Source organism: Amphiprion ocellaris, chromosome 14 (assembly GCF_022539595.1).
Source record: "Amphiprion ocellaris isolate individual 3 ecotype Okinawa chromosome 14, ASM2253959v1, whole genome shotgun sequence".
Taxonomy (NCBI): Eukaryota; Metazoa; Chordata; class Actinopteri; family Pomacentridae; genus Amphiprion; species Amphiprion ocellaris.
The window spans coordinates 34,045,033-34,070,370 of NC_072779.1; the positions used below are offsets into that span (position 1 = coordinate 34,045,033).

The 25,338-nt window shown below is 38.1% G+C and overlaps 1 protein-coding gene across 1 annotated transcript in view; it reads left to right on the forward strand.

Annotated features, from left to right (window-relative positions):
- Positions 1 to 25,338, forward strand: part of LOC111583864 (polypeptide N-acetylgalactosaminyltransferase 10-like) — a 138,603-nt gene that overhangs the window by 92,264 nt on the left and 21,001 nt on the right. Inside the window, exons 6-8 of the mRNA XM_055017041.1 lie at positions 2,800 to 2,983; positions 15,913 to 16,030; positions 24,234 to 24,341. Of these exons, the coding sequence (XP_054873016.1) occupies positions 2,800 to 2,983; positions 15,913 to 16,030; positions 24,234 to 24,341 (410 nt within the window). The remainder of the gene's footprint in view (positions 1 to 2,799; positions 2,984 to 15,912; positions 16,031 to 24,233; positions 24,342 to 25,338) is intronic.

Genomic DNA, 25,338 nt, shown 5'->3' on the forward strand with positions numbered 1-25,338 from the left:
CAGAGTGCATCATAGCACAGAAACAGCTCTGGTGAAAGTTACTAATGACCTTCTCATAGCATCAGATAATGGACTGGTCTCTATACTTATTTTATTGGACCTTAGTGCAGCATTCGATACAATCGACCACAAACTTTTATTACAGTGACTAGAACATTCTATTGGCATTAAAGGGACAGCACTGGACTGGTTTAAATCCTACTTATCAGACAGGTTCCAGTTTGTGCATGTCAACAATGACTCTTCTGAGCATACTAGGGTTAATCATGGAGTTCCTCAGGGTTCTGTCTTAGGACCAATACTGTTCACAATATACATGCTTCCCTTAGGCAACATTATTAGGAAGCACTGTATTAATTTCCATTGTTATGCTGACGACACTCAATTGTATTTATCTATGAAGCCAAATGAAACTAATCAGCTAGCTAGACTGCAAGATTGTCTTAAGGACATAAAGACCTGGATGACCTATAATTTCTTACTACTAAATTCAGACAAGACTGAAGTCATTGTATTTGGCCCCAAACATCTTAGAAAATTGCTTTCAAAGCATATAGTTACTCTGGATGGCATTACATTGGCCTCCAGTACTACTGTGAGGAACCTCGGTGTTATCTTTGACCAGGACATGTCCTTTAACTCACACATAAAACAAATCTGTAGGACTTCCTTTTTCCACCTGAGAAATATTGTGAAAATCAGGAACATCCTGTCTCAGAGTGATGCAGAAAAACTAGTCCATGCATTTGTTACTTCTAGTCTTGACTACTGTAATTCCTTATTATCAGGTTGTCCCAAAAGCTCTCTGAAACATCTACAGCTGATCCAAAATGCTGCAGCCAGAGTACTGATGGGAGTTAGCAAGAGAGATCATATTTCTCCTATACTGGTTTCTCTTCATTGGCTTCCTGTTAAATCTAGAATAGAATTCAAAATCCTTCTTCTGACATATAAAGCTCTTAACAACCAATCTCCATCATGTCTTAAAGACCTGATAGTACCATATTATCCTAGCAGAACTCTTCGCTCTCAGACTGCAGGCTTACTTGTTGTTCCTAGAATCTCTAAAAGTAGAATGGGAGGCAGAGCCTTCAGTTATCAGCTCCTCTCCTGTGGAACCAGCTTCCAGTTTGGGTTCTGGAGGCGGACACCCTCTCTATTTTTAAGACTAGGCTTAAAACCTTCCTTTTTGACAAATCTTATAGTTAGGGCTGACTGGGGGACCTTGACGGGGTGAGCTGGTGTTTTCATTTGCAAAACTGACTTCCCCTCTTGACGTCCCTTTAGTTTGTCCCTAGTTCTGCTGCTATAGGCCTAGGCTGCTGGGGAACCTCTCTTGATGCACTGAGCCCTTCTCTAACTACCTATGTATTTACTATATATACCATTATTGCATTACATTCACTCTGTTTCTTTCTGTGTCCTTTCTCTGAGTGTCCCTGGTCCCAGAGCTGGATGCTTCAGATGTGTGGTTGTTCTCCCACCAACTGTATCCCTCTATCTCTACCTCTACCCCTCTATCTCTACCTCTCTACCTCTTCTGTCCCTCTCAACCCGCCCGGCCAGCAGCAGATGGGTTCCCCCACATAAAGAGCCGGGTTCTGCTCGAGGTTTTTTTCCCTGTTAAAAGGGTGTTTTCCTGCCACTGTCGCCTTTTGGCTTGCTCTGGGGTTCAGGCATATGGGTTCTGTAAAGCATCTTGAGACAATTTGACTGTAATTTGCGCTATATAAATAAAATTTAACTGAATTGAATTGAATTGAATTGAATTGAATAGCAACGGGCACCATGACAAAGACTTATGTGGTGCTTAATGACCTCCACTCAGAGATAATGTGTTAAACACTAGATTTGTTGCATCTCAGCGTCCTTTATAACAGACTTAAAACATTACCATGAGGATAAATAACCAATTTCTTCTTTCATTTTAATGATTTTTGATTTGGAAAGTTATTCAAACTTTGCACACTTAGACGTCCGGCTACAAATTTTGCTCTCCTGAGCACTAGACGTCCTTACTTCTTAGTTTACCACAGTCAGGATGAAAGATGCAGCAGTTGATGAGATGATTAACTGACTTGTTTTTACACAAATATGTGGATTTTCTTGTTTTTTTTTCCATAAAATATGTCCTTTCATGCCTCGTTTGAAGAGCCGGTACTTTGTGACGGGGAGTCGCTGTAGAAAGTCTAAAAGCAAAAAAAAAGCAGAATTCTTAGAAGGGCTGACCTAGTCCGAATCTTTTAGATTTCATCCTAATCTGGTACCATTTTCTTAGATAACACACACACCAAGTATATTTAGGTTTAGCTAGCAACAGGCACCATGACAAAGACTTATGTGGTGCTTAATGACCTCCGCCCAGAGATAATGTGTTTAACATTACATTTGTTGCATCGCAGCGTCCTTTATAACAGACTTAAAACATTAATATGAGGATAAATGTAAAATTTCTGCTATCATTTCAAGAATTTTTGATTCAAAAAGTTGTTCAAGCTTTTCACACTTTGACGTACGACCACAAATTTTGCTCTCCTGGGCGACGAACGTTCTTGCTTCTTAGTTTACCTCAGTCAGGATGAAAGATGTAGCAGTTGATGAGATGATTAACTGACTTATTTTTACACAAATATGTGCATTTTTAAAAAAAAAATGTAAAATATGTCCTTTCACGCCTTGTTTGAACAGGCAGCAGTCTGTGGGTTGGAGTCGCTGTAGAAGGTCTAAAAGCCAGAACGACGACTTCTTCTCCGCACCATCTGCTGTCGCTTAAACTTTCCACCGACCCTTCTGTTTCAGACCGAATCGCCCAGAACAGGAAGACCATCGTGTGTCCAATGATCGACGTCATCGACCACGACAACTTCGGCTATGAGACGCAAGCGGGCGACGCCATGCGAGGGGCGTTCGACTGGGAGATGTACTACAAACGGATCCCCATCCCCACCGAGCTACAGAAGGGCGACCCCAGCGAACCCTTCGAGTAAGAGCAGATGTTTTGGAGAAATTTCACCCTGGCCTAGTGTGTGATTGAGTGGAAACCTTTCATTGAGTTAGACGAGACCTTGTAATCCCACCGACAGTCTGAGGGACAGTTACCTAAGCACCAGTTTACCTGCTAAATCTGAAAATGAATCCTTTTCATTACACTCTGGCCTTCTGTTCCCTCCAGCCGAAAGGATTTTTACATGTAAAAATAATTTCCCAGAGAGGATAATTGCTAAATTACCGGTGTGACACTAGAGAAAAAGAAGCTTTTTCAGGTAAAGAAGTAAAATGTTGGCTTTTAACGCCAGTCATGTTTCTGCTGCAGCACAAAGCCATGAATTAGTTGTTTCTTTTTTGCCGAGGCAAAGATTCAGTCGTGGCATTTAATTGTGGACAGAAGCTCTCAAAGAAATTACCTAGAAACCCTTGGATTCTTCCACCTTAGTGCATCTGTAATGTAAATGTCATTATACCTTCATGTTGATGCAGCAAAAATAAGATCCTGTGAAACACCTAAATGTAAAAATCCAGCCACAAACACAGTAGTCGACGTTATTGGAGGCAGTTTGGGTGGAGATTTAGTTCAACCGTCTGAACTGGAAGTAGTTTTTTTTTTTTGTATTTTTTGCTCCTGCTACAGGTTTAAGGCTAATTTTTCAATGTAACATAACTACATATTTTACTATTTACATTTTTGCAGCCTCTTAAATTAGGTGTTTTTCACACTATTCTTCTCATCATTTCTAGTTTTTCTAGATGTTTCACCATGCTGAATGTTTCTTCCTCGGTTTACACTTTCTGAGCCATGCTGCATTTATTTTATTGATCAAGTATGTTATACACATTAGATTTAAACAGTTTACTATTACAAGACATAGAAAAATAATCACATTTGAGAAGCTATGGCTAGCTATAGAAAGTACAGTTGCACCATGCTGAATGTATCTTCCAGCAGCTTGCTGCTCTGTATACCATTTTTAAGCCATACCGCATTTATTTTATTGATCAGGTATGTTATATAAGTTAGATTTAAACAGTTTACTATTATAAAACATGAAAAAATAGCCGCATTTGAGAAGCTATGGCTAGCTATAGAAGGTACAGTTGCGCCATTGAGCCATACCACATTTATATTTTTCATCAAGGATGTTATATACATTAGATTTGAACAGTTTAACATCATATTGCGTGGAAAAACAGTAGATATCCACATTCTAGAAGCTATGAATGGATGGTTTTGACAGTTTTGCTGAAAAAGAAATCACTTAAATGCTCAAGAGTTGCTGCACATTAACTCTCTGAACTCCAAGCAGTTTCTGGACTATTTTTGCTTTACCTTGGTCTCATTGTTTGTCACTGTGGGCTCATTTTTCACTGCAATCTGAAGTCCTGCATCTCTATGGAAACAGAAGAACCATAGCTAGAAGCAGAGAGAATTTAAAAATCAGTTATCTACGCCACACTCAAAAGATGTTTCACCATGCTGAATGTATCTCCAATAGCTTGCTTCTGAGCCATGCTGTATTAATTTTATTGATCCAGCAGCTTTGATTTTCCTTTAAATCTCTCTAATTTGTTTGCATCCTTGACTTCTATCTGCAGTTCAGCGTAAAAATCACAATTTTTTTAAATCTGTTTTGACTGTTTGCTTCTTGAACGCACTAATGAACGCAGAATTTTACAGAATCTGTTGCAAATGGTGCAAATTTTGGACACAACTTTAACTGAGACATGTCAATTTTAGTAATGTTGGATAAAATATCCTGATTTTAAGTAAAAATTTGGTTCATGATTAGTTGAAGGGCTGTTGGAAAATTGAAAATCCAGCAGTTCCTGCTGTTTCTCGGCTTTTTTAACAATCAACTTGAATACAAACCCACCAGTTTAAAGAGTTCAAATTCACAAATACTGATAAATGACTCATTTGAGAAGCAGTTGGGTCTTAGATTCTTGCTTTTTTTTTTAATGTTTTCTATTGATTTTTAAGTCAGTATTTTGGATTTTGGATTCTTACTTGGCCAGAATGAGCCATTTGGGACTTAAGTTCAAGGAGTCACTTCGATTTTATAATGATAAAAATGGCTAGTTGCACTTTAAATGCTTGTTTCAAGTGCAGATATTGTCTGTTTCCTGGAAAGCAGCCTTTAAAGTGAGCTTAAACGAAAGGAAACCTCAGATAATTGAGATTATTATTGTTTGACATGAGATCCTGTGGTAATACGGCTGCAGTGTAAACAGCTCTTCACATATCGGTAACCTTTTAGCAGCGGAGGCCAGAATAACAACACGCTTTGCTTTGTGTGATGCCGGGCGCTCCATTTGTGAGGCCTGAAGGATTACTGGGACAACATTTGTCATGTCTGGATGCCGTAGGCGGCGTTCGTGTCGGGGGAAATACAGTAGCTTTCACCGGGCTGCACTGCAGCAGGAGACTAAAGAAGAAGAAACGAGCTGCAGAACAATCCGAATCAATCCTCATTTGGTGAATTAGTCTGCTCTTCTTGCCCAATGAGATGACCTTCATCAGCGCAAATCCAATTTCACTCGCAAAGATTTTCATTTTCATTCTGATTGACATTGAGGATGAAGCACTGTGGGACGACAGAATCCATCTCAGAGGTGTGTGTGTGTGTGTGTGTGTGTGTGTGTGTGTGTGTGTGTGTGTGTGTGTGTGTGTGTGTGTGTGTGTGTGTGTGTGTGTGTGTGTGTGTGTGTGTGTGTGTGTGTGTTTTTGCCGGCGTCAGACTATGATTTTATCCCTGTTCTCATGCCGTCACTCTCTTCTGTCGATGCCGTCACCTCTCTCCTTCTCTTTTCCTTCTTTCCACCTCGTTCTTGTCCCTCCTTCGGCGTTTCATTTAGCGATGAGCTCAGGCTTTGACTCGCTTCCCTCAAGGTCGATGGACTGAAATGGAGAATATCAACTTGAGCATTTCTAATTAAATCTGAATAGTGAGCTGGAATATTCATGGACCGTCGAGTGAAAGACCAGCAGAGGATTTTGTCCACGTGAAGGAACAGACACCTCGTCCCAGAACATGATCTAAAAATAACCACATGTGATATTTAGACTTGAAGCCTTAAAAATAAGCAAAAATTGTTCAAACGGCCATGAAATTATTCAAACTTTATCCAAAATATGATAAAAAATGTGTCCAAAATGACAATGATGAGTAAATATTGAGTCTTGAAAATGGAAAAACATGAAACGTTATCAAACAAAGTTGGGTTTCGTGTCTCCAAAAAATTCCTGTGAGCGTACATGTGTGGATGGATCAATATTTCAACTAAAATACAGTCTTGGGTTGATATTTCACCAACTTTTGAGGCTCTAACATCAGTAGAATTGGATGTGTGGGAAGTTTAACAAGACAACATTCTAATTTTTAGATATTTTGACTAAACAGTGATATAGATTAAATGGTAGGAGAAAAAAAAGTGGTGTCAGATTAGTGGAAAAGTGTAACATTTGCCTCATAAGTTGGACTAACACGGAAAGAGAAAGTCTGACAAACTAGTTGTTTTGAGGTCCATCCAGTCGATATCGGTCAATATTAATTCAGTGGAGCTTCACACTGGCTGAAAGTCTGCATTTGTATGGTGGTTATCTAGTTTGACATTGTACTTCCAGTGTAGTTTTCTGCTTTTAAAAAAAACAGGAAATAAAGTCAAAATGCTGAAGGAGGTAATTACAGCCATTGGCAAGACAAGGTTCCAGTTTTGTAGACTTGAAACCTTCCAAAATAAGTACAAATTTTCCAAATTGCCATGAAGTTTATCCAAAATTACTCAAACTTTATCCAAAATCCAATAGAAAATGTGTCCAAAATGACAATAATGAAAAAATATTGAGCCTTGCAAATTAAAAAAGCATGTAAAATTTTCAAATAAAGGTGCTACTGAGGCCCCAAATAGTTCCTGTAAGTGTATATATGGATGGAGCCATATTTCCTTCTAAAAATACAGTCCTTAATGGACATTTCACCAACTTTTGAGACTCAAACATCAGTAGTGATATAGATTCAATGGTAGGAGAAAAGGATGGATGACTGCAACATGAGCATCATAAGTTGGGCTAACGTGGAAAGAGAAAGTCTGACAAACTCTAGTTGTTTTCTGAGGTCTGTCCAGTCGATGTCGGTCAATATTAATTCAGTGGAGCTGCACACTGGCTGAAAGTCTGCATTGGTTCACTGGAAATCCAATTTGACTTTGTACTTCCAATGTGGCTTTCTTCTTTGAAAAGAAACGGGAAGTAAAATGGGAACGGGGAAGTCAAAATGCTGAAGGAGGTAATTACAGCCGTTCAGAGCTGCGCTGTCTCTCTGCTGCTGTTGAAAGAATTCAGATATAAATGCTTCAGAAGCTGCTCGACGTATTTATGACCGGCGTGGTTCAGGTCGATGTTCGGCTTGTAGCTCACAGTGTGTGTGAGCAGGTAATCAGAAAGAGCCGGTATGGGGTCCTCATATTACCAGATGGGCTGCTGGTGCAGATTTTCTCTCTGTTTGTGACTGTCCAGTAGAAAAGAAATGGCATCTTAAAAGTGACTGGAGCCTACAGTCACTTTATAGTCTCAGGATTGAACTGAATGCCGATGTGAACATGTTTGTTGTCATGGTAGTTGTAGCCAGTTAGCAGTAAACAAAAGGTTCGCCTGTGTTTGGTAGGAGTTGCTGAGGTATTTAATCATCTTTGTTGTCCAACTGTTCATCAAGACATTTCATAAATTAAAAAAAGTCAAGGTTTTACTGAAGTGATTTGAAAACATTATCTAGGAGCCACAAATGTCTGAACAAAATTGTTTACCAATCTTTGGCCTTTGAGATTTTTTTTTTTTTTTTTTTTTTTTGAGAATCAGTGAATTGTAGCGAAGAACCAGGGATCTGTACAGTTTAGTAAAATTAAACTGAAGCACATCTAGTTGTTGAATTGTTTCAGTCCATACTAGCGATGTTATGTTTTACCAAATCGATAAAGAAAAAGGTGAAGTAAATGCATGTAAAGAACTATGTTGTGGGTCAGTTGTAGTACCTGGTTGTTCCACCAGGTGGAGCTTCTCACTGTTTAAAGAGCTGGAAGATTGCAGCTCATTTGGACTGGTTCCATGTTGCATGCAGAGAGCATTGTGGGGGTTTAGGAACTGTGGGCAGCATGACAAAGACTCCTGTGGTGGTTAATGATCTCCGACAGAGCGTACATATGTAAGACCAGCCAAAATCTTCTTGAAAAGCATATAAGTTGCTGAGTAGCCAATGAAACTGCAACATTTTTGCAGTCAAAGCCATGCATCCATGATATAAAGTAGTCCATATATGGACAAGTAATGGATTATTGATTAACAACAAACTGACAAATAAGTGTTCTGATTAGGTCAGGCTGAAATGTTTGAAATTGCCTGTGATTGAAGCAATAAACGACACTATAGTTCACTATTTTTATGTTTACACTTGCTTTTTTTTTACAGTTTTTCTGAATTGATCAGACACTGTTCCTGAAAAATAGCACACATTTCCCAGCACACTGCACACTATTTTTTTTAGTTGAACACAATTCACAAAGCACTGCACACTTGTGTCAAAAGCGCACTTTATTGTCAAAATCTGTACTTTGTGTTCAAAATTAAGACACACAAAGCAAAACTAGGACACTGCACTGCTAAATACAAAACACTCTTCTCTCACTGTGTTTTCACATGAAGTATAAAAAAATGATAGAGTCCTCAAAAATGACAACTTAAACACAAATGCATCCTATAAATGAATCAGAGGTCATTGCAGTGACTGACTGTACATTATAAAATAAAATAATGTTAGACAATAAATACAGCACTGTATTGTACACAGTACAGTCTGCAGATATTTACACCATGTCTGCATCAATTCTTCCAGCCTGGTCAGACCTCAGGACCTCATCAACATCACAAGCTATGTTTTCTCTGGAAAGAAAGATCTAGTGTGTCTGATCCATCCCTGACATGCATCAACAGAAACATCACCACATGCCAAGACCACTGATTGATAGAGATTTTCCTGAATGTGTGGCTGCTGCTCATATACCTTCCACCTCCATGTAGAGAAGAATTCTTCTATAGGATTCAGAAAGGGACAATATGGAGGCAGAAAAACCACAATAACTTGAGGGTTCATGTTGAACCATTCCTGAATCAATAGTCCTCTATGAAAACTAACATTGTTCCAGATGTATTCATGTGTATCATCAGAATCCAACTGAAAAACTCTATGGAACAAACACACACAAAACAGAGAAAAAGTCAGTCATGTACACTTTCTGTAATTTTACCAGCACTTGTGAAGCAGAATTATACATTAGATTTTTTACAGTATTCTCAGAACATTTCTGACTGCTTGTATTGTTCCAGTATAAACATGTCACTGAAGTGACAAACAACATTTACATACATGTAAAGTAAACCACAGTAAACCTGAAACCATTTACTTTATGCACCATCTTTACCATCTGCTGACCTTAACAACAGATTACATTCTGAACAGCTAATTCTGCTTCCCAGCAGGTTTTATAGTGTGCAGTTCATTGGTAAAAGTGTTTTCAGTTTTGACCTGTTGTGTCTTAATTGTGACAGCAGTGTTGGAACAGTGTCCCAGTTCTGCTTCCTAGTGTTCACTTTATGAAAAATGTGTGCTATGAGTGAAAAAGTGTGTTCAAATGAGCAAAAAACATGTTCAGTCTTTAGCAAAAAGAGTGCAAGAGTTTTGGAAACTGTGTGCAAACCATGAATAGTGTCCAAAATTTAGTCAGCAGAGTCCTGTTTTTGAGAAATGTGTGCAGTCAGATGGTGGATGTGTGCAGTGAATGGAATTTAGAGTCTTATCAATTGAGAAAAAAATGTAATTTAAATTCCTCCCTGGTCAAAGATTAACCCCCTAAAACTGTTTTGTGTGTATCAAAATTACATATTTAGAAGTTTCTTCCATGAAAATAATCCCTTCCTGCTTCACATGGCGTAAAGGTAACCCTAGAATATCCAGATGTTTATCTCCATCCACCCCTCAGTTCTGCCCAAACACTGTAAATCTGCACTGCACTGCTCAATGCAAAGTTGAATTGTTGCAGTAATTCAGGCACATTTTCAAACTGGAAACTGATTCTGAAGAATATTTATGATCTAGAAAGTCACACTCAGGATTGTTTCCTGGGATTTGTACCATCATGGAAGTCTGAATTAGTATTTTTGAGACTGACGTGGGCATTGAAGCACATAAAAAACACCACATGGACGTGTCAAACGAGGTACAAAACGTGACTTTCACCAGAGGGGAGCTTTTAACAGGAATACCGTACACTGTGTACCATCGTTTTGACTATATTTTCAATGAAATGTCCTCCATCAAAACAGCTGTTGACCAGAATTCTGCTCCTGTACAGCAGCAAAACAAAGCAGTTGCTAAGCAACACGGGAGCAGCAGTGTTATTGGTGACTTTGGGTCAGCTCATTATCCTTCCTAATTAAGAGTTGTACAGCTGCAGGTGTTTTTGTCGGGGTTTGACTGGTGGTTTGCTGTGGGACAGAAAAGAGACAATAATTACTATTGTACTTTCTTCACTCGCTGCTCGAGCTTTTGTCAAAAAAAAAAAAAAACGTCTCAAAAGTCTGGAAAAGTCGTTTTTGGTCCATGGAATCACACATGTATGACTATTATCACTGGATCTCAACTAGAACTGAAACAGCTCTATGAAATATTATGGCTGAATTTTGAGAATTTCACGTTTTCAGACCGGGAAATTTTCACCCTCATAAAAAGCTGTGAAGACATTTTAAGGGTTCAATATCTCCCGAAATAAAACTCCCACAGACATGGGATGTGGTGAGGATGCAGACAGAATAGTCTCCAGCAGATTCAAATGATTGAATGCATCCAGCGGAGGCCAAATTTTAAATTATTGGTCTAATCTAAAATTCTAAAATTGAGCTTTTTGTCAAGATTTCACCAACTTTTGAGACTGTAACATTAATTTGATATGTGGCAAGAAAAGGTTCCAGTTTGTTGATATTCATACTTGAAAACTTTCCAAAATGACTAAATTTGTGATGTGAAACTCATTCAAAGTTACACAAAATTTGTTAAAAATAAGATTAGAAATTGTGTAAAATGGCACAACTGCCCAGAATGACTAAAAGTTGTCCAAAAGGATAATAATCAATAATTATTGGCCCTTGATATTGGAAAAAAATGAACATACAGTCTTTGGTCGACATTTCACCAACTTTTGAGGCTCTAACATTAGAAAAGTTTGATGTGTGGAAAGTTTGACAAGACAAGGTTCCAGTTTGTTGATATTTTGACAAAATAGTGATGTGGACCTAATGGTAGGAGCACAAAAAGTGGTGCCAAATTAGTGGAAAACTATAACATTAGCCTCAAACATTGGTGAAATGTTGACCGAAGATTACATTTTTAGTCGGAAAAATATATTTACACACTTACAGGAACTTTCTGAGGACAAGTCATTTTCAAAATGTATTCATTTTTGCCATTTTGCAAGAATTTCAATTAATTTTAGAGAGTTATAATCAATCAAAAGTCAGCAAAATGTCAGACAATGACGTATATATTATATACACACAAGGAAATATGATCTAATTGCGTTTTTTTCTTTTTTTCTGACAGATAGTTCCTGCTTCAGTTAAATATTTGCTATGAAGTAGATTTAAAACATGATGGAAAAAAAACCTTAAAAGTCCATAAAAAGTAGCTTTAATTATAAAGAAGTTAAATGAAATACCCTTTGCAAATGCAAGCTAGCAGTTAGCGGAGCTATTCTCTCATAAAACAAGTCTAACCAAACAGAAATGGACATTTTCTGAGCTATTTGTTCAGCAGATTAGTTTTTAAATCTCACAGTGAGAGGGTAAATGTAGCATTAGTGGGTAAATGTAGTGTTAGAGGGTAAATGTAGTGTTAGAGGGTAAATGGAGTATTAGATGGTAAATGTAGCATTTGAGGGTAATTGTAGCATTAGAGAGTAAATGTAGTGTTAGAGGGTAAATGTAGCATTAGAGTTTAATACTACAGAGACCAGAGAATGCATCACTCAGACTACAGGAAGTTCAGGTTGGCAAACAGAGAGCATTGTTGGGGAACACTGGGCACCATGACATGACGTCTGAGGCGATTAATGACCTCAGAACAGAGCTAATGCTTTCACACTGACATATATAACAATATTTTATGGCGTGTATCATCTGTCTGCTCCATTAACTGATTACTGACTGATAAACCTGACAATTATTGATGAGGAAATTACAAAAAGTTTGGTTCCCTAGTGTCAGACGTTGGTGAAATGTCGACCAAAGTCTGTATTTCTAGTAGGAAATATGTATATGTAACACATATATATATATACACTTACAGGAACTTTGTGAGGCCACAGTACCATCCATCCATCCATCCATTATCTATACACCTCTTAATCCTCACTAGGGTCATGGGGGGCTGGAGTCTATCCCAGCTGACTCAGGTGAAGGCAGGGGACACCCTAGACAGGTCACCAGTCTGTCACAGGGCTACATACAGAGACAAACAATCACTCTCACATTCACACCTTCGGGCAATTTAGAATGATCAATTAACCTCAGCATATTTTTTGGACTGTGGGAGGAAGCCGGAGTACCCGGAGAGAACCCACACATGCACAGGGAGAACATGCAAACTCCATGCAGAAAGATCCCGGGAAAGCCGGGACGTGAACCAGGGATCTTCTCGCTGCAAGGCGAAAGTGCTAACCACTACGCCACTGTGCAGCCGGCCACAGTACCATCGTTATTTAAAAATGTTGCACATTTTTCCATTTTCAAGGCCCAATAATTTAAAACTTGTTCTCTGCTGGAGCCATTTAATTATTTGAATCTGCTCAAAACTATTTTGTCTCTGGGGATGTTAAACTCTTGAAATGGTGAGAGGTTTGTTGAAGGTGAAGCTACAAAAACTCCCAGAATTCCCAAAATTCTGCCAATTTTTTTTTTTTTTACAGAACTTAGTTTTTCTCAGTTTATGACCCCTGTTCGACAGGAGATGTCAACAAAGGATGTTTTTCTGGTTCTTGACAGATTTCCGTGTCATTAATCATACAAATGTGTGCTTTCTGGAAACAGAGTAATGAAGTTAGGTTGTTTTTATGTGTAGTTTTATTTTATTTATTCATTTATTCCTCATGAACCTGCTTCCTGTTAGACTAGAAATGCTAAAGGTACCAGACTGAGGATTTATTGGCTGAAACTTGTGTTTCTGAACCATAATTCCAGCCTGAGACTCTTCTTCTCTCTTTATACCTTTGTTTGTTTGAATCCAGCACACCGGATTGTGAAATAAATCCACATGATTCTGGTGCATCTCCAGACATTAACTCAGGGGATAGAAATACGAGAAAGCTCTTTTTTTTCCCAAAGGTCTCGTATTGTTTGGTAGTTGGGTACCCAGAACCTAACCTCTGGACAGAAACTTTCTTTCTGCTTGTCCTGATGAGAAGCCGTTCGATACGTTTCCATCGGTTTCCCTGCAGGGACGAGCTCCCGCTGCACTCTGAGCCCGGCAGCCATTATGTTGTTTGGCACCGCTGAGCTTGTCAAACCAGTCAGCGGTTCAGATGGGTTAATTGTTTTTTTCACTGGGCAGAGTGTCGGCAGGTTTCTAAATACTTGGGAACATGAAAAACACACTTCTGGGCCAAAATATGGACTTACATCTACTCCGCTTGATTCAATCATCCTGGTTCTTTTGATTTGTCAGATTTATAGACGTTATAACATGTCCGTATCCCGCAGCTGTGGATGGAAGTATTTTTACAGAGTTTCAGCTCGATTTTTCACCTTATTTCTTCCACCAGCACAATTTGCACGTTATTTTCCTTATTTTTCCATGAATTTCCCCAAAAACATGAATAGTCTCTATCTTTCTATCTCTACTATGACTAGACTTTAATATAATAATACTAATAATAATATACTTTATCTCCAGAAATAAAACTCCCACAGCTGTGAAATGTGAGAAGAACTCAGAATAGTTTCCAACAGATCTAAATGATTGAATGGATCCAACAGAGGACATATTTTTAATTATTAGCTCTTGACAATGGAAGAAAGTGCAAAGTTCTCAACTGTGGCTGGTGTTATGTTTCCAGAAAGACAATATATATATATATATATATATATATATATATATATATATATATATATATATATATATATATATATATATATATATATATATATATATATATACATATATATATATATATATGTTTTTGTTCAGTTATGGTCTTAAGATGTTCTCTAATTTTGATCTGCCAATGGGGACTTGAGACGGAAATGAGCCGTATGGCTACAATCTATCGTATTTACATGAAAATGTACATCAATATGAATTGTCACATTTTAAAAATAGATGGATAAATGAAAATGAAAAAATAAATGAAATATATATATATATATATATATATGGATGGATGCATATTTCCACTAAAAATACAGTTTTAGTGGATATTTCACCAACTTTTAATGCTCAAACATCTCTTATTTAAATGTATAAGCTGTGCACTGCAAATACCACGCCTTAAAGCATCTTTATATTTGTGATCCACACCTGAGATCTGTTAAACATTTAAAAATGCACCTAAAACCATAAAGGATAAAGGAAAAAGCATGTTGCATTCTTGTAAATTGGGCGCATTTATTGCAAAGGCAGCAAGATCTGACGAATTGAAGTCTAATGTAGTTTTGAAACCATGAAACAAAGAACTGATAATTTAAAATATTGTAAAATCATCTTATCTCAGTAATATTCCTCTCTGCTGTGAATGAACGTCATTAAACTTGTTTTTTATTGCAAATTATTGTCCAAATTCACATTATTTCTTTGTTTAATTGCTCTCTAAGTGTTTTTTGCAGCACATATCAAATAAAACTATGACCTTTAACAAAATACTTTCACATTCAGTCATAGTTGGAGCGTCCTTGCAGCTCCACACACATTATTCTGGTTTGAATAACTCAGGAACGTGTTATGTCATAGATATGTTCACATTTAGATGTGTAGATATTAATGCCATGCAGTCATTGTGTAGATTATTGCATAATACAAGAAAGAAGGAAACCAGAGCGTTTTAATTGAGCTTATTCCATATTTGTACATTATAAAGACAACAAACATCTGCGTCTTTACCAAGTTTTTCTTCCATTTTCACTCTCTTGCTTCTTTTTTTTAAAAATTTTTTCATGAAAGTTTAAACACAATATTGAAACAAAGAGCAGAACTTTAAAGTGAAACTAGTTGTTTCTGAGTGAGCCAAAATTTAATCTAGTTTTCACTTTACTGCGAACATTTCGTCCTTTCTATAAGCAGCTACTATACATGAATAAAATGATCACTTTATTCGTGTTAGGAACATTTTTTCCCCAATTTCTAAGACATATTTTATCCCTATTGTCAAGGCAGTATGAGATAATATGTCTACTGCCAGGACACGTAGCATTTTATTCATATTTCAGTCCTTTCAAATAAAAGGGAAATGAAAATTCAGGAAGTTTTATCATCACGTAATGGAAGTTCTGGATAGTTACAGCATAAATGGTCGATCTTTATAATAACTAAGACAAAGTAAAGGTAGTCAAATTACCCTGAAGATACCCTCCTGGGGTTAAATCAGAGACACAAGGACGGATTTCAAGTCACTGCTTCTGACGTACGAAATCACAGTTATGTGAAGGTAAATCTGTCACTATAAAATAGAGTAAATGTCTATTATAGAAATAGAAGTTGTCACACACTGATTACACTTCCTGACGTCCCTTAAAGGTGTATTTCACTCGCTGGTGTATAATGACAGGAAGAAAATGGGTTTTTTGTTCCTGTTTTCGTCTGATTTTCCGTCCTCTGTCTCCTCCAGGTCACCAGTGATGGCCGGTGGACTGTTCGCCGTGGACAGGAAGTGGTTCTGGGAGCTGGGAGGATATGACACGGGTCTGGAGATCTGGGGAGGAGAACAGTACGAGATCTCCTTCAAGGTAAATAACATGAACCACAACACAAAGACTCAGTGTGGAAAATATTCAATGCCGTCGCTTTGGACTGTGAAGAGAAGCTGACTGGAATCCTAGAAAGAGAGTTTTTACTTCCATGTTTTACATTTTTGTCCCGACTTTTAGTGCATTTTGTCCTGAATTCATCAAACTGCTACCGGACACAACACATGATGAACAATGTGAACAAATTAATGCAAATTTGACCATTTTCCTCAAACAGTTTTATGCCAAATTGCTACTAAAATAATCTTGTCTTGATGACAAACTTGTTTCTTTGATTTGATCCCTGACTAGATTTAAAATGCTGAAATGAGGCCACAGCAAAACCCTGAAACATCGTGAACAGTAAAACCACAGCAGGTAGTAGAAGCTCACATTCTGTTGGTTTCACATCTTGATCTAAATCCGTTGCATCGTCTACCCTCCACATGAATCACAGTCAGGATCCTACATTAGATTGTGTTTTTGTCTGGAGCTTCAGCTTCAGTGACTCCTCAGCTGGTCTGGAACTGTTGTCGTCTTGGATCCGGACGGACAAAACCTCCCGTCGCTGTAATTCAATTCAGCTTTGAATGAGGACTTTTGTCATCTCACTCAATTAAGCACAAAGAGCCGAGCTGGCCGGTCTGATCTGATTGGACACATGCTGCAGCGTGTTGTTTACACAAAATGAATCTAATTTACAGACCAAATTGTTTTACTTCTTGCTTCTGCTTCATATTAATGCAGAAACTCTCTGTTGCTTATTTCTCAGTGTGGTGCATCAGATCTTTTGTATTATTTTGATCAGGATGAAATCATTTACTGCGTCATCCAACAACGAGGAGCTGCATGTTTTTATTAAATTCAAAGTATATCTTTTAAAAGATCACCACAGTTACAGCATTTATCAGAGCCAGAAACCTTCCATCGAGAAAATGAGCAAATCAGAGCTTAAAAATTGGTTTTCTTCTACATGCCTTGTTTAAAACTTTGAAAAAAAAATGAAGCATTTGCTCTAAACAGATTCTGAAAAAAGAAAAAAATCAGGAATCCTCTGTGCAACTCAGAAGTCTTGAGTGACTCACTGAGACCAACAATCACATGACAAAAATTCAGAGAATTGTCAGCTGAACTGCAGGCAGTGTTTACGGATCGTATGGAAACAAAATACAAATGCAAACCGTAAAATATCTGTAGTTTCTATTACTATATACTAGTGGTGGGACGCGATTAAAAAATTTAATCTAATTAATTACAGGTTTTGTAATTAATCGCAATTAATTGCAGTTTTGTCAAATAGCAATATTTGACACAATAAGTGAAGTTTTTCAGTTCAAATAAAATTGTGGTTGACAGTTGAATCAATGAATAGACATATACGTGTTTATAATTTAAAATTTATTTTAAAAAAGGAAAATGGGACATATAGACAAAAGTGATTTTGATGACTTAAAGCCTGAATTTAGTTGTTTTTTTCCACTGTCTGGCACATAAAATCAGCATAAGTAGTTCAAGGAACTTCAGAAAGTTGAAAATCCAGAGATTCATTCTGTTTTCATCTTTTCTGGGTCTGATAAATGATGGAATTTTGATGGTTCTTTTTATAGGAATATCAATTTTTATTTATGTATTTTTTTATAAACAGAAAGTTTATAATTAAGTTATTAAAAGAGATATTTTTGTTGTTTAGGTTATTCCTCCTCCAAGGAGGCAGAGCCTCGACGGAGTAAAAACTTAAACCACAAAAATGTTTCATTTCTATTTATCTGCATTTTTCATCTGTCTGCTACATTCACAGATTACTGCAAATCTAAGTGCAATTATAGCGATTTTATTCAACATTTTAAGGCTTTCTGTAAACTCAAGCACTGTCTAGAAAAGTGGTCTATTATGGGATGGCTACACCGTTAGCCGTTAGCATGACTCGTAGCTAACGTTAGCTCTGGTGCTAACAGCAACATGTTTTACATTGAGGTGATACTGTCAGCTTGAAGTGTTGCAGTGATCAGAAAACTCTTTGTTGTACAATTTGCACACAACCAGGCTTTTATCCAAGCTGCCATCAGGAAGATTTTTAAAAGGAAACTTTCTGTCCAACAAGCTCAATCTCATCTTCCTTCACTGTTCACCAGAGCCTGACTTCACTCAGTGCTTCCTGTGCTTCTTCTTCATGGCTACAGACAGACTTTAGGTTCATTACCGCCACCTACTGGGGTGGAGTGTTCATCAGAGTTACTGGTGTGCCAGAAATGAGGGAACTGAGAAGGGTGAAATTAATTGCGTTATTATTTTTAACGCGTTACTTCCGCAGTAATTAATTAATCGAAATTAACGCGTTAAAGTCCCAGCCCTACTATATACACTACCAGTCAAACGTTTGGACACACCTTCTCCTTTAATGGTTTTTCTTTATTTTCATGACTATTTATATCGTAGATTCTCTCTGAAGGCATCAAATCTTTTGTATTTGCTTCTGTAACACTGAAATCTATCTATCTATCTATCTATCTATCTATCTATCTATCTATCTATCTATCTATCTATCTATCTATCTATCTATCTATCTATCTATCTATCTATAGTCTATCTATCTATCTATCTATCTGTCTATCTATCTATCTATCTATCTATCTATCTATCTATCTATCTGTTTGTCCGTCCGTCCGTCCGTCCGTCCGTCCATCCATCCATCCATTTATCTATACTATGAATGAACAGATATGGAATTATGTAGTAAATAAGTCAAAACAATTTTTTATATTTTAGATTGTTTGCTTTGATTCCTGCTTTTCTCACTCTTGTTATTCTCTGGATGATCTTCATGAGGTCGTCCCCTGAAATGGTTTCACTTCACAGATGTGCCTCTTTAAGGTTCATTCGTGGAATTTCTTGCCTTCTTAATGGGGTTGGGACCATCAGTTCCCTCCTCTCCTTGTTCCTTCCTTCCTTCCTTCCTTCCTCTCTTCACTTCACTTCCTCCCTGCCTCATGAAGCTCATCCAAAGAATGCCAATAGTGTGCAAAGCAGGAATCAAAGCAAACAATCTAAAATATAAAACGTTTTTTAGTTACTTCACACTTTTTTGTTCACTACATAATTCCATCTGTGTTCTTTCATCTTTTTGATGCCGTCAGTGAGAATCTACAGTGTAAATAGTCGTGAAAATAAAGAAAAACCGTTAAATGAGAAGGTGTGTCCAATCTTTTGACTGTTAGTGTATATAGAAAATAATTGGGTTTTTCAGAATCTGTGAAACCACTGAGCAGCTTCGGTTTGTTTTCCAGTTAAGTGGAGACGTAAAAACAAAGCTAGATGATGAATATTTGAACTCAGATCTTTCATCCACCTTTAAGTTTTCTGAACCTCGGCTGTCAGATGTCAAGCTTCGACTTCTGCGCTTGTTAAAATTCCTCCTGCAGAAAAAGATGTTTTTCTTCAGAATAACTGCGGCATTCATCCGTTTTTGGGTAATTATTCGAGTCCGGCGTGCATCAGAAAGGAAACGGTGAAACTTTTCTTGCATCATATGATCCTTAAACAACATAAAAGGGCATCAAGTGTGAGAACCGTGAACCGAATCTCATTGGTTAATATGTGCAGAACAATAAGTTCCAGTGTCGTGCTGTGTCACTGCTGCTGCTGCCTTTCTTCCTCCGTTCACTTTGTCCTTTAAATGAAAAGACTTCAAAGCTCTTTAAGGAACATTTGCAATGCTGATTTGTTAAAATAAGTTCAGAGCTGCTTTGCTTTCATCCAGGTTTGCTTGTTTGCATTCTTTATTCCTGCTTTTTTTGGGCATTTTACCATGAAAACATGGATTTATAGCTGCAGTAGTGGATGCAGAGTTCAGACATAAACCTGCACTGAAGATGTTGCAACATGTCAAACAATAGAACACATAACAGAGTTAAGTTTACTCAACATTATCCACCTGATTTAGATTGTTAAACATGATTTGTATATGTTGCTTTTTAGAAATGTCAAGATTTTAAAATTTTCTCCTTTTAATTGGATGTTATTTAGGGTCTGAGCACCGAGTGGAACCCTGTTGGAATGCAAGGAACTATTTTTCTTGTTCTTTTTCTTTCTTTGGTGGGCTTTTCATTTGGACTTTTGAAGCCTTAAGAATACTCGAAAACGCGTGAAACTTTGGGAAATTGCACACGTGTTCCCAAATGTCTCAACAGCGCCACCTGGAAAATTTCAACCAGGAACTATTGCTAGTACTTGTCACCTACAGCTATGAACTTTGGTAGGCAAAAGTAACTCGTCAAGACGCACAAAAACGTAATTGACAACCATAGCTAAAAGACTACAGGAAATCGGCCATTTTGAATTATGTGTCATATTTTGGACGATTTTGGACCAATTTATGCACATTTTCAAAAGCTATAAACTCAAACGAACTGAACATGCTCCAATCTACCTGAAACTTTACGTGTGATCAGAGTCCGGCTGTCATCACATCTGTAGGCCGAAACACTCTCTCAGCCGCAGCGCCACCTGGTGGACATGCTTGGATTCACTGACCAGCAAGAATACGAGGGCCCGTTCAACGCTGCTTGCAGCCTTAATTGGTAATGAAGTCAAAAAGATAAGGCAAATTAACGGTTAGCATCAATCTTTTGACAACTTGTAATGAAATTAAGTCCAATCAACAAACAGAACTGAGTGAGGAAGGATTAGTTTTCAGTCAAATCTGTTTTTAATTGATTTAATTGAGGTTAAGACAAAGGAGGAAACTTAACTCAAGGGGGAAAAAGTGAAGTTATGAAGCCATATTCATTAAGTTTCCTCAACTAATGCAGACATTTGAGTCTAAATTACACACAATATGAGGTGGATGCACCATTATTATATCAACACAAGCCAGCAGAATAATGTTTGCAACCTAAAACATGTTTTTCTAAATGAGAAAATCAGATTTTTTCTCTATTGTCTTGATTCTTTCATCACTATCCAGTACGTAACTCCACATTGTGCATTCGTCTACTTGATCTAGTAAAATCTGCAACATCAGAGCTGCACATTTGAACCAAAAACATGAACTTTTTTTGGTTTATATGATGAGGAGGAGCTCTGAAGCAGACTGTGGTTTCAGCGTTCTGAGGTGAGCAGGTTGTACGTTGGAGGTGAGCGATAAGACTTTTAATTTAATCTGACTGACACCGAGCCGGAGCTCCTGATCCTCCTGCTGCTGTTATTAAGCTTGAGTGCTTCGGTGCAGGGATGAAGAGGATGGAAGGGATCGGAGCAGCAGGTCAGAGCTTCCCCACAGCGCCACGTCGAGAGCCTCCATTCAATCTCTTATTTCCCCCGATTCTGTTTGTCCAAGCCGGAGTGCTGCAACAAACTTGACAAGCAGTAATTGAATTGAAATAGCAGCCAGCTGATGTCCAGGGTGGAGAGTCAGGAAGAGGAGCGACACAGAATACCAACAAACCCAACGGAAATTAGCATTTCACTCTTATTATTACCTGGCTGACATCATTAGGCAGAAAAAAAACCCTGAAATCCAACCTGTTAAGAGTCTGCCAGTTATTCCAGATGGAAATATTTCACTAGGAAGCTTGTTTGGATAAAAACAGTTTTCCGTATCTCCAGTAATGTTGGTTATATGTTAGATGCTCTTCAGAAAAGAGCTCAGAGGTTCTGGTCACGACAGAAGTAGGAGTAAATGGCAGGTTTTGGGAGGATGTGGAGGATGGTGAGCTGTGAGGTTTCAAGAGAGGTCAAGAAAAGTTTGACTGGGTTTGGATCATATCATGGAGTCATAAGAACAATCCTCTGTCAGGTATAAAGTTGTGAACTAAAGTTTGTATCCACTTGGGAAGATCATCTGTATCATGTGTGTCCAGTGACTCCTAGAACTTTACATTTTCTATGATGGAACCATTGAAATACATGAATCTTTGTCACACAAAAAACAATCATGTATTTTGGTTCTTTCATAGATTTATTGAGGTCTTCTGGAAATATGACAACACATGCTGGGTCAAAAATATACAGATAGAAATGCTAATATTTGGTTAAATATCCATTTCCACCAAAGTTTAGTTCTTCTGGTTTCAATCTTCTGGTTTCTCTTTGACTCCTCTGGACAAAATTGGTTCAGTCCAACTAAACTTGTCGTCTTTCTGACTCAGACTTGTTTCCTCATCAGTCCACAGGTTCTTGATGGGTTTCAGTCAGGACTTTGAGGAGACCAGTCTGGAACCTTCATTCTGGCCTGATGGAACCATTTCTTTACCACGTCTGATGTGTGTTTGGGCTCATTGTCTTGTTGAAACATCCGTGTCCAAGATCAACCTTCTGCTGATGGTTTTAGGTTTTCCTGAAGACTGTGGAGGTGATCCTCCTCCTTCATTGTTCCATTTACTTTGTATAAAGCTCCAGTTCCACAGAGCATGATACTGCCACCTCCATGCTTGATGGTAGGTTTGGTGTTCTTGGGGTTAAAAAAAGACACACCCAGGACAGTCTGAAACCAGTCCAGAAGCACTTCTAGAAAGCCCCAGAGCATGATACTGCCACCTCCATGCTTGATGGTAGGTTTGGTGTTCTTGGGGTTAAAGGTCTCACCTTCTTTCCTCCAAACATATTTCTGCTCAGTTTTTCTTCCATCTGACCACAGAACTTTCCTCCAGAAGGTCTTTTCTTTGTCCATGTGATCAGCAGCACATGTGAGTGGAGCTTTAAAGTTCTGCTTCTAGAGGAAGAACTTCCTTCTTCATGGATCCTCTCAGCTCATGATGAAATAAAATATGCTTGATTGTGACTCTGAGAAAAGTTGGACTAAACTGGAAGATTTGGGAGGAATTAGTGACGGTGAGCTGTGAGGTTTCAGGAAAGATCAAGGAAAGTGTGGAAAGGGAGAAATAACTGGAGGAAATGGTCTTAAAGATCAGTTCTTTAAACATTTATTTATCTCCACCTTTGCACATGACAATGAGAAAACATTTAGTCCTCGCAAAGATCAGTGTGAGCACAACTTTAGTGCGCATTTTAAAATCCAACCTCTCACATTTCTCCATCTTGACTTCACACAGCGGCTAACAACAGTTGAATCCTTGTAGAAATCAGTGTCAAAACTTAAGTGCACTTTTTAATATCCCACTTTCACTCTTTCTGCAGGACTTTAAGTGAACATTAGTGCTGTTGATACTTGTAAACACTTGATTTTCAGCAGCTGATGGTGAAGTCACTAGTGTGAATGCTGTGTTTGTATGTAGAGATGTTTTCCATATTGGTGAGTTAGTTTAAAAAAAAAAAAAGAAGCAAAACAGAGCGGCATTGTGTGCACAGTGGCTATCAGTGATGTTGTACTAAAAGGTTAAAACTGAGGCCGATGGACACAGTGTGCAACTCATACAGCAAACCTCAACTAAGTCACACTTTCAAAGATTTCTGCTGCTGGAAAGTGAGTCCATGCCCACACAGCACGGATAAGTGCAGCTGTAGGTCCTGAAAGAAAGAATGAACTCTGAATACGCAGCGTAGAAAAAAACCTCATCCATAATCCAACAGGTTCGACCTTTTGACCTCGGACTCTTCTCATTAAGTTTAAAGTGACGCATCATCCAAACTCCAGCTTTAGATTTTCCAAACACACACCCGCTCATACACTTGAAAAGTGGCTCTGCTCCCCTTAAGCAGCATAACAAATCCAATTCCAGTCTTTGTCATTTAGCTAAGCATGATTGACTCGTCCTGTTCCCGTCAGTGTAATTTTCTCCCTGCAATCTAGAAACACATGAACTTTCCCAACGGTGTTATTGTCCCTGCAGACTTCACAGAATGGGATTAATATCTGCAATTTTCGGAAGCTTAAGCCTAATCTGAGATAATGTTAATCTCTCTGACCGTAAACATGACTCCGACTGAGCAGATCCACTCTGAATGATTTTTCCTTTATTTCTTTTTGCCGTGTTTTGTTCCTCCTTCCTCGGAGTCATGACCCGCTCGGCAACACTGTACAAAGCCTCATGTCCATGTAAAGCTCATCCTCCCACTGCCTCCATCTTTTCTCTAAATGTTGACCTTGTCTGCTCTTGATTGCTTCCCACGTTTTGTCTTTTCCTGCGTTGGGTTTGTTCATCTCTGTGATTTGTTGACCTCATCTTACATTTACAGTCTTTAGTTGCACAAAAGCTTTGCTCGAAAACCGATATGATTTTCATCACCATTGATTGTGTTTCTGCAGGTGTGGATGTGCGGCGGATGGATGGAGGACATCCCCTGCTCCAGAGTCGGACACATCTACAGGAAGTACGTCCCTTATAAAGTTCCTGGTGGAGTCAGCCTGGCCAGGGTGAGTTTGGACAAAAAGATCAGACTTTTTGTTGCAGAAAGTCTGTCTTTGGTGTTGTAAGAAAGCGTTATTTTTAAACATTTTAATTTCTGCTGTGTGGCCTCAGTTGCTACAGTGGATAAGATCTAATGGGTCATTCAAGAATCGGAGGACATTCTACGTTTCACCCACCAAATTTCAAATAATTCATGTAGAATATACTAAAACATGCAGTTGTGTAAATGTTCTTGTCCTGAGACCAAATTTAAAAAAAAAAAACTAGGAGAAAAGAATGTTTGAAAAAATTATCAAAAATAATAAGTCTGGTGAAATTGAAGCCCAAATGTCCTCCATTTCTGAAATGACCCACATCTGTTTAAAGAAAATGCCTAAATTACAACCAGGCAGAACTGGAGGACACTGTCAGCTACAATAGACCCTACTTTATCATTTATTTTCCTCTAAATGGGATCATAATTGACTAAATCAGCTTCACATTGCATCGAAGGAGACTTTCAACTACAGATTGAGACCATAAACTCTTTTGGAAACTGTTTACTGAGATGACAAATGAAGCGTGAAGTTGCCTCATTTTCTCATACACTTCTATATGATCTGACGTCGCCCCCTGCTGGCTGTTAGAAATAATGCAGGTCTTGGCTTCATTGTTACTGTTTTCCATCAGTCAGTTTGTCCTCTTGGTCAGCAGTAACAGCAGCTAATTATCTAGCTTCTACTGCTGAGAAAAAGATCACATTAGCATGGATTAGCAACCCTGCTACTGTGATTAGAGTAGGGTTAGCAAACAACACAGAAAACATGGAATAAAAATGGTGAATGGTGAAAAATGATGAATGTGGAGCAGAAAACTGTAAAGGAGAAGGTTTGTTTTTGAAACATTTTGAAGCCCAAATGTCCTGCAGTTCTGGAATGACCCTTATATCAACTATGTTCCACTGAACATGTGGAGGTTTGATGATTTTTAAATTTTTTTTTTTTTTGCAAATTCCAAAACTTC